The 14,057-nt window shown below is 43.1% G+C and overlaps 1 protein-coding gene across 5 annotated transcripts in view; it reads right to left on the bottom strand.

Moving 5' to 3' along the window:
- Window positions 1-14,057, bottom strand: part of LOC140915797 (protocadherin alpha-C2-like) — a 323,023-nt gene that overhangs the window by 240,382 nt on the left and 68,584 nt on the right. The window contains exon 1 of one of the 5 annotated variants that reach the window (XM_073356106.1): window positions 2,100-4,589. The exons of the other annotated variants lie outside the window; for them this stretch is intronic. Coding sequence (XP_073212207.1) covers window positions 2,100-4,460 — 2,361 coding nt within the window. The 5' untranslated portion in view covers window positions 4,461-4,589. Of the gene's footprint in view, window positions 1-2,099; window positions 4,590-14,057 lie in introns of those variants that run through there. 5 annotated transcript variants of the gene reach the window in all.

Raw genomic sequence — 14,057 nt, 5'->3', positions numbered from 1 at the left:
CAAGTTCTACTCATTCTTTTTGCCGATACAGACCCTCTGATACTAGAATGTGTTTTCACTTGAGTGTCCCTATAGCTGAGAAGCCCAGCATTTTATTATATTTACATTCCCCATCACATCTTTAAAATACTGAACTCAAATCGGTCAGTATTTTTCCGACTTTGGAGGAAAGAACAAGACTCCTAGGTCCTAGTAAAATCTCTCCTTTATTCGCTATGGTGAAAGGTTTCTCATTCCACACTGCCCCTCTGTGAGACATTCACAGAGAAAACCAGAAACAAGAAATTCTAATTGTTTGGGGTTAGAAAGTAAAAGCCGGTTCGGATAAAATGGAACATTATTAGTAAAGCACCTCTCCATTTGCACTTTCATCTGAATTGCCGGGTCGTATTCCTTGTAACAACCCTTTTCCAACAATTTCAGGCATTTTTGTCTAGCAGCAATTCCTATTTTCAGTGAAGTCAAAGAAAACACTAGCCGGAGTAAAGCAAGCGGGGTCCACTCCACATTTAGAGATATCACGGGCAAGTTTTAAATTCCTGATGACAAAACTAGAGATTTAAAACTGGCTTCCAACATCCAGATAGTTTATTAGCACCATCACATTTTCCATTAAAATGTTTCCAGTTGCTCTTCGTTCAACAACAGTTATTATATTTCCACTATCAGTGACATCAACACAGGCTAGATTGTGGTAACTTTATTCACTTTGAATAGCCCTTGGCGCCAAGTCTCATTAAACTAAATGGAACTACTTGCGGAGGAAGATACATCTCGAAGTGCCACAATCAAGCCCTAAAAGCAAATATAAAAGATGCTAAGAACGCTGATACATACATGCTGACAATCTGGTAGAACTGTAATATGGGAAATGTAAAAATGCCTCTACTGCAAACGCAAGAGAGAAGACTGATGGAATGGAAAACAGTAAGTAACAGGTGTAGCGAGGGCCACCAATGAGGAGGAAAAGGAACGTTCTTTCAAGGCTGAGATAGAACTTTAGCTAAAGACACAGCGAAAGAGTGATACGATATTTCTACTAATAGATACTCTGAGGCTATATTGATCTTGATGGAACATTTTTTAAGAGAAGAGGGTTCCACCAAATTATTATTAAAATATTAATTGGCCAAAGAACAGACCGGCATCACACTTGACCAAATACTGCACGTGATTTATCCTTCTGCTTACAAAATATCATAGAATATCAGGGTTGGAAGGGACCTCAGGAGGTCATCTAGTCCAACTCTCTGCTCAAAGCAGGACCAATTCCCAATTAAATCATCCAATTTTTTTTTACCCCAGATCCTTAAATGGCCCCCTTAAGGATTGAGCTCACAACCCTGGGTTGAGCAGGCCAATGCTCAAACCACTGAGCTATCCCTTCCTAAACTATCCTTTAGTTATAAAGTTTTGTCCATAATCTTGAAAGTATATATATACATAAATAACCCCACATAAATATCCCTGTAGTAATGTCTGCCGCACACTTCAACACGGAATTTATATCCCTTTGTATCAATGTTTTCCATGTTGAACAGGTTCCATGGTAGGGAACTTCATGCCTTGATGCTGACCTACAGCACTAAATCAAATCTTTCCAAGCAGAGATAGCTTGACTGAAACATAGCATTTATTTACTCCCATTATTTCATAGCACAGGAAATATTAGATCGCCTGCATGCTCTTGAAAACTGGAGTACAATGAGAAAAAGTGGATATCTTTATCTTAAAAAACTTTTTCAGAGAAATGATCTCCATGCTTTCAGTTAATATTTAAAGCCTCATTATCTGAATTTTACAAACACGTGTACTATTTTCATTCAAACAGTATCTCGAAAACTGTTGGCCCTTTACACTTGGTATCCAAATATTTTGAAATACGGCAAATGGATACCAGATAAAACAGTCACAGGTGTTTTCACCTTATACAGCTGTCCAGAGTATACCTTACATGAAGAACCACTATACGAAGAAATTGTTCATTAGATGGTAAATCACGTTATTCTACAGACGAAACAAATTCCATATGGAATTCTAACCACAATTATTTAGACATATAGTAAGAAAAATTCCACATGCAGATACACCAGACTCACCTGTGCTACCTGTAGTTTCTCGTGCTCACCATTCTCTGCAGAGTCAGAGAAGTTGGGGCTGAAAACCATCAGGTCATTCTTGGCGGTGCCTTCCCCGACACACAGGTTCCGGCTCTGGCGCTGCGAATATGACCAACTCCCCACTTCGCTCGAGAACACCACGGTGGCTTTCCCAGGACCGCACATCACTTCCGGACCCGGATGGCATCTCAGGCCAACGTACACGATAATCACCAACACAAACAGCCCGGACACCGAGCAAATGGCGATCATTAAAGACACGTTCATGTCGACCAAGGGCCCTTCGCTCCCGACCCTTTGCCTCGAGTCCCATTTCACAGCCTGCGGACTCTCCACCAGGGACAGGCTGACCGTGGCTGTCGCTGACAGCGCCGGCTCCCCATGGTCCTTCACCAGGATCACGAGTCTCTGGCTGGGGCCGTCCGCCTCCTCCAAGGCCCGCGTGGTGCTGATCTCCCCGCTGTACACACCCACCCGGAAAGGCCCCGCAGTCCCGGCCTCCTGCACTTCGTAGCGAAGCCACGCGTTGTAGCCGGAATCCGCATCCACCGCTCGGACCTTGCCCACCACGTGCCCTGCGCCGGCCGACAGCGGAACCAGCTCGGGCCCTGGCGAGCCGCGGCCGGAGCCAGGCGGGGAAACTGCCGGCGCGTTGTCATTTTCATCCAGGACGAAGAGCTGCACAGTCACGTTCCCGCACAAGGAGGGGAACCCGGCGTCCCTCGCGCTCACCTGGAACTGCAGCACTTGCAGCTCCTCGTAGTCAAAGGGCTGCAGCCCATAGATGTGCCCGCTCTCCGAGTGCACCGAGATGTAGCTCGACACGGGCTGCTGCTCTCCCACACTGCGCTCCACCACCGAGTAGCTCACAAACGCGTTTTCCCGCACGTCCGGGTCCGACGCCGACACGCTCAAGAGATGGGCCCCGGGACGGTTGTTTTCCTTCACAAACACCGTGTACACGGGCTGAGGGAAAGCAGGGGCGTTATCGTTCACATCCGCGATTGGCACCAAAATGCTGCTGCTGGCCGAGAGAGACGGGGCCCCTTCGTCTCTGGCTGTCACCAGGATCTTATATTCAGACACTCGCTCCCGATCCACGGCTTCCGCCAGCACCAGCGAGTGATAATTCTTAAAGGTGGAGACGAGCTGAAAGGGCAGGTCCGGGGGGATGGAGCAGGTGACTTTGCCGTTGTCTCCCGAGTCCCGGTCGGAGACGCTAATAAGAGCCACCACTGTCCCCGGGGGAGCGTCCTCCGGCACCGGCAGAGAGTGAGACGTTATTGTTAACTCAGGGGCGTTATCGTTAATGTCTAAAACTTCCACCACAACTTTGCAGTGTCCAGCCAGTGGGGGATTCCCTTTATCCTTGGCCGAAACTTGAATTTCGTACAAGTTAATGTATTCGAAATCCATTTTCCCTTTAACCCTAATTTCACCAGAATATTCACATATTTTAAACGTGTCCTTAATATGGGGAGGAACAAGACTGCTAAAGGCATATGTAATATCCTTATAAATACCTTCATCCAAGTCTGTGGCGTTAAGTTTGATGACTAATGTCCCATTAGCTGAACCTTCTAGCATTTGGACCTTATAAACTGACTGATTAAACACAGGCGCGTTATCATTCACATCCAGCACCGTGATCATCAGCTGAACTGTGCCGGTGAGCTTCGGTTTGCCCCCATCAGTGGCGGTGAGAAATAAACGATATACAGGGGTTTCCTCTCTGTCCAGAGATTTCTTTAACTCAAGCTCTGCAGATTTGATTTGGTCATCGTTAGCTGTGACATCTAGAGTGAAATGTTCGCTTGGGCTGAGTTTATAGGTCAGGAGAGAGTTTGTACCAATATCTGCGTCAAACGCGCCCTCTAGTGGGAAACGCGAACCTGGAAGGGTTAGTGATTCTGCAATACCCAGGTTTTGCTCATTTACGGGGAACACAGGAGCATTGTCATTTATATCCTGTATCTCCACTTCCACGTGAAATATCCTCAGGGGTTTGTCCACTATCACCTCCAGGTCAATGGCGCACAAGGGGCTCTGGCCGCACACCTCTTCCCTGTCTACTGGCGACTTAACAAACAAAACGCCGCTCTGCAAATTTACCTCAAAATAGTCTCCCCTGCCTTTGGAGACCATCCGGAACATCCGAGGCACCAGCTCCGACACCTCCAGCCCCAGGTCCTGGGCCAGGCGGCCCACAAAGGCGCCTTGTTTGGATTCCTCCGGCAGGGAATAACGGACCTGGCCGCTGCCCACCTCCCAGGCCGTGTGTAGCAGAACCAGCCGCAGCAGCTGCCCGGTTCCCAGGGAGTCTCGCCGGAGAAGAGCCATCGCGCACACTGGGCGGTGCGCCGGTGCCGGTTTATAAATCAGTTTTGAACTGAGCGAATTGCAGAGTCCAGTGAATGGGGGGGATGCGGTACCTTTGAAAGCAGTTTAATTAAATCCAGTTCTCTCACATCCGGGAGCCCTCCTGACGTTTCATCTAATGCTGTCGTTTAAATTGAAGGGGGAGCTATGTGTTTCTTTTCTTACTGAAACGGATTTTTAGGGGACAGCGACACCATGTGTTTGTGAATGTGTAAGTGAACAATGATTATCAATAGTTGTAACACTATTTTCTTTGTAATGTATACACTTTTTTCGTGGTGTTTTACTATTCTGATGACGCCATTGGTTTTCAGTATTGTGCTTTTTAATTTAACATTTAAAATAGTTTATATTCTTACCGGAAATTATAGAACTCTAATTTGATTGTGTGAATCTACTCCCTTAGATAGCATGGGATTTTTGCTAGTTGCTGGCCCCTAAGATGTATTATTTTTCATTTCTGGTAATTTTCCTCGATGCCTGTGTCCTTTTCCTTTCAAATTCAGTTATTAATTCGTAAGACAAGGGTGTGAAAAATATTTTTAGAAGCCCTAGTATTTTATGTATTATTTTACAAAATGATTTACCTCAAAAGATACTCTATTATGATCTACGTGTTCAGGTACAAATAGTAGGAAAAATTCATTTGCAAACATTCAAATGTACTGACCTTCCTTCAGTAGATAAATCAGACCAAAATTCCCCACGTCTTTCGAATGTGTGAAATGTTGGGTAGTCAAACTCTATGGCTCTTCTGTGGTGAAGGAATGAGTGCTAGCCTAAGAGTGTGGAGAAATATTTTATACAAATTATATTAATATACTTGAACCTATGAGAAATAATTGAACTATATAACTGTTCAATTGTATTAATTTATTGTACCTTCATTCTGTGCTTTTCATATTTTGTCATCAGTTCGTCATCTTGTGTGTGTTTATCAAAATAGATAATGGTGATAAGCACCTTAGAGATGCTTGGGCAGGAATATTCCATAAGTATCCGGAAGGATCCCAGAAGAGGCAGGAACAGTGGCCAAGTTTTTCCCATCTCTCTCTCTCTCGCTAACTCTTTCGAGCTCCCCATTCCCCCTTGTATTTTATGCGTTATATAATCCACCATGACATCAAGCGATTGCTCCTGTTTAGCGAACCAAAGCAATGGTCTGTCTGTACGTTTGCCAACTGAGATGACTTAGATAAATATGAATCCCTGAAAACTCATATGACAGGTGTCTGGAGATTCCCAAATCCAGGATGCTTGTACAGAAAGCTGCTTATGATATTAACAGCTTCTATGCACGCCACCAGAGAGAAGCAGTAAGACCCACTACAGAGCTACCTGTGGGCAAACAACGTGCAATGGACAAGGATAAGAATGTGCCTGCTACAAAGGCAGACATCAGAGAAATATTATCTGAAATAAAAATGAATATAAACGGAGATGGAAACCATCTTCAGGAAGTAATAAATACGTAGAAGAATTTACTGATAAGAATGTACTGATATACTAACTAATGTAGATAAAGGAATTCAGTTGGCTAAAATCAAGAAGTTTGATCTGGACCTTAAAATGATTTGAAAAGGCAAAGAGAAAAAATAGCGTTAAGACTGAAAGAACTCACAGAAGGGATAGAAAATGGGGAGAAATATATGAAAACACTACTACGATAATTCTTTGGGAAGGAGAAAGAAGCTCCTATGTACCAAAACAGAACATGCCACGCAGTGTTTCCACACGTAGATGCACGGACTCAACCTATTGTATAATTGGCTGCACTACTATAAGAACAAGGAGCACCTAAAGAGAATTATTAGAGAATGGCGTGTCCCATTGGAAGTGGAGGGACAATGCATTTCTATTTTTCAAACTCTGTCCTTGCTCACATTAAGAATAAGAAAGGCACTCAGAAGAAACACCAGATCTCTGCATTGTGCCAATGTAAGAAACTGTTGGTCCCTCCCTCTTAAGCTTTGATTTCCCCTTAACATTCATGTTATATTATCAGAACTGAGACTCAGTTAAAACCTGCTAATAACGTCGGGATCAGACTTAAAAACAGAAAAAAGAAATGAAACCAAATCGATGTGGATGAGTAGGACGCTTCCCACCATAAAGATGTATCCTCTAAGAAGGAAACAAAGAGGGGAAAGGGCGAGAGGAAAAGTATTTCAGCCTTCACAGATCAAGCAGTCAAAAATACTAAAACACCTGTTTGGTATAAATATGGGAAATTTACAACTGAATTAGTAGGAAAAGAGAAAGTGTAGCAATGACAATAATTTTACATTTGACAAGAATGGGTAATGTTATATGAAGAAAGCATGATTTATATTAACAGGAGTCCCTATATCTTAGCACCTTAATTTAAATGTTAGTGGTTTGAATACTTACAAAAAATAAAGACTAGTTATGAGTCTTTACAATAATCTCATTAGAAATGTGAAAGAAGAAATAGGCTATTCCTGGTTCAGGCAGGAATTGTATGTCTACAGTATGGAAGGCGTGTCTAGACTGATTTCTAAATCATTACAATCGGAGGCCAAATATGCCAAAAAAGACAAATTTGGTCAATTCATAACAATAAGGTGTGACCTTGTGGGCAAAGAGACCATCATCTGCTCAATGTATATCTCTAATAGAAGAGGATAAAAATCTTTCTTTGACAAGTTCTTCCCCACTCTGCTTAGCTTTGTTTCTAAAGAGGTAAATATTAGATACCTTAATTTAACATTTAACACACAAATAAATAGATCAGACAATTTAAAGGGAAGATGAGTTTGATTGGACTATAAATATGCAAAGTACCTTTGGAAATGTGAATTCTTGATTCTAGAAGAGATTATGTAAGAGATTGCTTCTTGTTTCCTAACCCCCTGAAGCTCATACCAGTATTAGCCACATACTGATCATAGAATCCTAGAATCCTAGAATCCTAGAATCATAGAATATCAGGGTTGGAAGGGACCTCAGGAGGTCATCTAGTCCAACCCCCTGCTCAAAGCAGGACCGATCCCCAACTAAATCATCCCAGCCAGGGCTTTGTCATGCCTGACCTTAAAAACTTCTAGGGAAGGAGATTCCACCACCTCCCTAGGTAACGCATTCCAGTGTTTCACCACCCTCGTTGTGAAAAAGTTTTTCCTAATATCCAACCTAAATCTTCCCCACTGCAACTTGAGACCGTTACTCCTTGTTCTGTCATCTGCTAGATCCATCCTCTTTGGAACCCCCTTTCAGGTAATTGAAAGAAGCTATCAAATCCCCTCTCATTCTTCTCTTCCGTAGACTAAACATCCCCAGTTCCCTCAGCCTCTCCTCATAACTCATGTGTTCCAGTCCCCTAGTCATTTTTGTTGCCCTCCGCTGGACTCTTTCCAATTTTTCCACATCCTTCTTGTAGTGTGGGGCCCAAAACTGGACACAGTACTCCAGATGAGGCCTCACCAATGTCGAATAGAGGGGAATGATCACGTCTCTCGATCTGCCGGCAATGCCCCTACTTATACATCCCAAAACGCCATTGGCCTTCTTGGCAACAAGGGCACACTGTTGACTCATATCCAATTTGTCATCCACTTTAACACTTAGGTCCTTTTCTGCAGAACTGCTGCCGAGCCATTCGGTCCCTAGTCTGTAGCGGTGCATTGGATTCTTCCGTTCTAAGTGCAGGACTCTGCACTTGTCCTTGTTGAACCTCATCAGATTTCTTTTGGCCCAATCCTCCAATTTGTCTAGGTCCCTCTGTATCCTATCCCTACCCTCCAGCGTATCTACCGCTCCTCCCAGTTTAGTGTCATCTGCAAACTTGCTGAGGGTGCAATACACACCATCCTCCAGATCATTTATGAAAATATTGAACAAAACCGGCCCCAGGACTGACCCTAGGGGCACTCCACTTGATACCGGCTGCCAACTAGACATGAAGCCATTGATCACTACCCATTGAGCCCGACAATCTAGCCAGCTTTCTATCCACCTTATAGTCCATTCATCCAGCCCATACTTCTTTAACTTGCTGGCAAGAATACTGTGGGAGACCGTGTCAAAAGCTTTGCCAAAGTCAAGGAACAACACATCCACTGCTTTCCCTTCATCCACAGAATCAGTTATCTCATCATAGAAAGCAATTAGATTAGTCAGGCATGACTTGCCCTTGGTGAATCCATGCTGACTGTTCCTGATCACTTTCCTCTCCTCTAAGTGCTTCAGAATTGATTCCTTGAGGACCTGCTCCATGATTTTTCCAGGGACTGAGGTGAGGCTGACTTGCCTGTAGTTCCCACGATCCTCCTTCTTCCCTTTTTTAAAGATGGGCAGTACATTAGCCTTTTCCCAGTCCTCCAGGACCTCCCCCGATCGCCATGAGTTTTCAAAGATAATGACCAATGACTCTGCAATCACATCCGCCAACTCCTTTAGCACTCTCGGCTGCAACGCATCCGGCCTCATGGACTTGTGCTCATCCAGCTTTTCTAAATAGTCCCGAACCACTTCCTTCTCCACAGAGGGCTGGTCACCTTCTCCCCATGCTGTGCTGCCCAGTGCAGTAGTCTGGGAGCTGACCTTGTTCGTGAAGATAGAGGCAAAAAAAGCATTGAGTACATTAGCTTTTTCCACATCCTCTGTCACTAGGTTGCCTCCCTCATTCAGTAACGGGCCCACACTTTCCTTTACTTTCTTCTTGTTGCTAACATACCTGAAGAAACCCTTCTTGTTACTCTTAACATCTCTTGCTAGCTGCAACTCCAGGTGTGATTTGGCCTTCCTGATTTCACTCCTGCAAGCCCGAGCAATATTTTTATACTCATCCCTGGTCATTTGTCCAATCTTCCACTTCTTGTAAGCTTCTTTTTTGTATTTAAGAGCAGCAAGGATTTCACCGTTAAGCCAAGCTGGTCGCCTGCCATATTTACTATTCTTTCTACACATCGTTTGTCCCTGTAACCTCAATAAGGATTCTTTAAAATACACCCAACTCTCCTGGACTCCTTTCCCCCTCATGTTATTCTCCCAGGGGATCTTGCCCATCAGTGCCCTGAGGGAATCAAAGTCTGCTTTTCTGAAATCCAGGGTCTGTATTCTGCTGCTCTCCTTTCTTCCTTGTGTTACAATCCTGAACTCGACCATTTCATGGTCACTGCCTCCCAGGTTCCCATCCACTTTTGCTTCCTCTACTAATTCTTCCTGGTTTGTGAGCAGCAGGTCAAGAAGAGCTCTGCCCCTAGTTGGTTCCTTCAGCACTTGCACCAGGAAATTGTCCCCTACATTTTCCAAAAACTTCCTGGATTGCCTGTGCACCGCTGTATTGCTCTCCCAGCAGATATCAGGGTGATTGAAGTCTCCCATGAGAACCAGGGCCTGCGATCTAGTAACTTCTGCAAGTTGCCGGAAGAAAGCCTCGTCCACCTCATCCCCCTGGTCTGGTGGTCTATAGTAGACTCCCACCACGACATCACCCTTGTTGCTTACACTTCTGAACTTAATCCAGAGACTCTCAGGTTTTTCTGCAGTTTCATACTTGAGCTCTGAGCAGTCATACTGCTCTCTTACATACAGTGCAACTGCCCCACCTTTTCTGCCTTTCCTGTCCTTCCTGAACAGCTTATAATCCATGACAGTACTCCAGTCATGTGAGTTATCCCACCAAGTCTCTGTTATTCCAATCACATCATAATTCCTTGACTGTGCCAGGACTTCCAGTTCTCCCTGCTTGTTTCCCAAGCTTTGTGCATTTGTATATAGGCACTTGAGGTAACCTGCTGATCGCTCCTCTTTCTCAGTATGAGGCAGATCTTCTTTGTGACCCTTTTTCAATGAGGCCACTATACGGCAAGTAAATGGCCAGGCCAACCTCCAGTGTTGGCGTCTTCCTTCAGTAGAATAGCAGTAAAAGCCAAAAGCATGGACACTGAGTCCCCTCCAACAATGCACTTAAGCACCTGTTTAACTTTAAACCCAAGTAGTTTCATCGAAGTCAATGGGACAAATATTATGTCTAAAGTTCATAGAATCATAGAATCATAGAATATCAGGGTTGGAAGGGACCCCAGAAGGTCATCTAGTCCAACCCCCTGCTCAAAGCAGGACCAATTCCCAGTTAAATCATCCCAGCCAGGGCTTTGTCAAGCCTGACCTTAAAAACCTCTAAGGAAGGAGATTCTACCACCTCCCTAGGTAACGCATTCCAGTGTTTCACCACCCTCTTAGTGAAAAAGTTTTTCCTAATATCCAATCTAAACCTCCCCCACTGCAACTTGAGACCATTACTCCTCGTTCTGTCATCTGCTACCATTGAGAACAGTCTAGAGCCATCCTCTTTGGAACCCCCTTTCAGGTAGTTGAAAGCAGCTATCAAATCCCCCCTCATTCTTCTCTTCTGCAGGCTAAACAATCCCAGCTCCCTCAGCCTCTCCTCATAACTCATGTGTTCCAGTCCCCTAATCATTTTTGTTGCCCTTCGCTGGACTCTCTCCAATTTATCCACATCCTTCTTGAAGTGTGGGGCCCAAAACTGGACACAGTACTCCAGATGAGGCCTCACCAATGTCGAATAGAGGGGAACGATCACGTCCCTCGATCTGCTCGCTATGCCCCTACTTATACATCCCAAAATGCCATTGGCCTTCTTGGCAACAAGGGCACACTGCTGACTCATATCCAGCTTCTCGTCCACTGTCACCCCTAGGTCCTTTTCCGCAGAACTGCTGCCTAGCCATTCGGTCCCTAGTCTGTAGCTGTGCATTGGGTTCTTCCGTCCTAAGTGCAGGACCCTGCACTTATCCTTATTGAACCTCATCAGATTCCTTTTGGCCCAATCTTCCAATTGGTCTAGGTCCTTCTGTATCCTATCCCTCCCCTCCAGCGTATCTACCACTCCTCCCAGTTTAGTATCATCTGCAAATTTGCTGAGAGTGCAATCCACACCATCCTCCAGATCATTTATGAAGATATTGAATAAAACCGGCCCCAGGACCGACCCTTGGGGCACTCCACTTGATACTGGCTGCCAACTAGACATGGAGCCATTGATCACTACCCGTTGAGCCCGACAATCTAGCCAGCTTTCTACCCATCTTATAGTGCATTCATCCAGCCCATACTTCCTTAACTTGGTGACAAGAATACTATGGGAGACCGTGTCAAAAGCTTTGCTAAAGTCAAGAAACAATACATCCACTGCTTTCCCTTCATCCACAGAACCAGTAATCTCATCATAAAAGGTGATTAGATTAGTCAGGCATGACCTTCCCTTGGTGAATCCATGCTGGCTGTTCCTGATCACTTTCCTCTCATGCAAGTGCTTCAGGATTGATTCTTTGAGGACCTGCTCCATGATTTTTCCAGGAACTGAGGTGAGGCTGACTGGCCTGTAGTTCCCAGGATCTTCCTTCTTCCCTTTTTTAAAGATTGGCACTACATTAGCCTTTTTCCAGTCATCCGGGACTTCCCCGGTTCGCCACGAGTTTTCAAAGATAACAAGTTAAACAAGAGCTAACATGTTTTGCTAGATCCAGGCATACATATCTTCATTCAGAGGGACCCAGTACCACTGAACATTTTGAAAGGTGAGACAAATACTTTCAAAGGATGAAAAAAGGGAAGTCTTAATACCATATGAGAAACATATAAAAGAATATGTTAGGGTAAACTGACTGTAATAGCAAGAGAAAGGGAACCTGAAAGAAACTGCTTATTACCAGGAATTAAAATATTGTAATATATATATTACATAAATAAACAGAGGCAAAACGTTTTCTAAAAACTTGACAACACAGGCAGGGCAACTTAAAGCTTTTCTTACATATTAAATGGAAAGAGTCATCTGTGAGCTAAAGTAGTGTTAACTTTAAAAATTAGCTTATAGACTGAGGTAAGTGAGAGGAACGAGAAACATCATTGAAATAGAAGGTGGTAAAGTCTGAATAATAAAACAGTGAAATATACCAAATGTTTGAACATTTTCACACTTATTCTATACAAGTGAAATTTAGATAAAAATCAGCTAAAAGTATATTGCAACTGTTAATTTACTTGCTTTGACTAAGAACCAAGAGAGAAGCTAAGCTAGACCTATCAGTGCAGAAGACATTCATAATATAATTTAAAAGATGCCTGCTGGCAAGTAACCAGGCCCTGCTGGGCTCTTTAGTCAATATCATAAAGATTCAGCAGCAGATTTAGCATTTTATTTAACAGACTGTTAGATTCTTTGCAAATTCCACAATTTATGTTAGAAGCCCATACTTCATTGATTGTGAAGTCTGACAAAGATAAAATGTATTGTGTCTCATATAGACCTATTTCCCTACTAAATATTGATATGAAGGAATTTGGCATGGTATTTGCCACTAGGGTAGACCTTCTGGTGGCATAAGTAATTAGTAGATACCAGACACCATTTATTAGATGTTTCCAAGTAGTGGGTAACATATGGAGAGTTCCAGGTGTAATCCATTTGGGCCAGTCAAATAGTACACTTAGTATATGGCTGTCTTTTGATCTAGAGAAGTCTTGGTCAGGGAGAATGGAATTACTTCAGAAGAATACTGGTTGATGTGAGAAAAAGTTATGAGGCAGATGGAATCCCTTTATAAAACTCTTATAGTCAGATTCCAAATTAGTCATAGCTTCTCTGAACTTATTGGCCTTCAGAGATTCACCCAGAAAGGGCTGTCCCTGCCACCACTCTTATTTTTAATTGTCTTGAAACCATTTCCAAACCAAAACAAAGTAATAAAAGATTCAGTAACAATGGAATAAATGCAGGAGGCCTAAATATTAAAGTTGTACTACATACAGATGATGTTTTTATGAGGATTTTAGACCTCCTTACCCCACTGCTTCATGTTATGAATAAAATCATCCAATTCAGAGAAACCTTGGGTTTTAGAATCAATTATATCAAAAATATAAGAAAAATCAGCTTCCATTGTGCAAAAACCTTGATAAAGTAACTTACTATTTATACTTATACTTATTATACTTATTATCCCCCATTTGGAAACATTATACAATGTACATTACATTTCTGTTGAAAAAAATCTATTGAAAGATTTAATCAAATAAAATAAGCTAATAATAAATTCTGTGGTTTAGTACAGCCATGATGGTAAAATTGTCAACATAAAACCCTATTGAGGTATTAGAAGAATCACAGTCCTCCATGTTTCATTTTATTTGGACAATGGTCCTTGGAGTTAATAGAAAAACTTTGTATAAGTCATTATGCAAGAAAGGTGGTAGCAGCCCCTTACCCTATAGAACTGAGCAGCACAACTACAGATCGTGTAGCATAGAACAATTGGGATAGTAATAGCCAGTGGACAACGATTGCCTGCAGGAAACTTTCACTGACCCCATGGGACAATATTCTTCTTACCAAAACAGATGAGACATATTCAAATGAGTTCCTATTCAGCAATTTCCATTATATCAAAAACCTGGAATAAAGCAAGAGTGAGTGCCAATCCTAAGCTTCTCCCTTTAGGGCAATTCGATATAATCTAAGCTTTGTATGAGAAAACACCTATCCTTTTTTAAAATGGGGACATGTGGGCC

This window comes from Lepidochelys kempii, chromosome 8 (assembly GCF_965140265.1).
Source record: "Lepidochelys kempii isolate rLepKem1 chromosome 8, rLepKem1.hap2, whole genome shotgun sequence".
Classification (NCBI taxonomy): domain Eukaryota; kingdom Metazoa; phylum Chordata; order Testudines; family Cheloniidae; genus Lepidochelys; species Lepidochelys kempii.
This window is presented reverse-complemented; position numbering and strand designations above follow the sequence as displayed.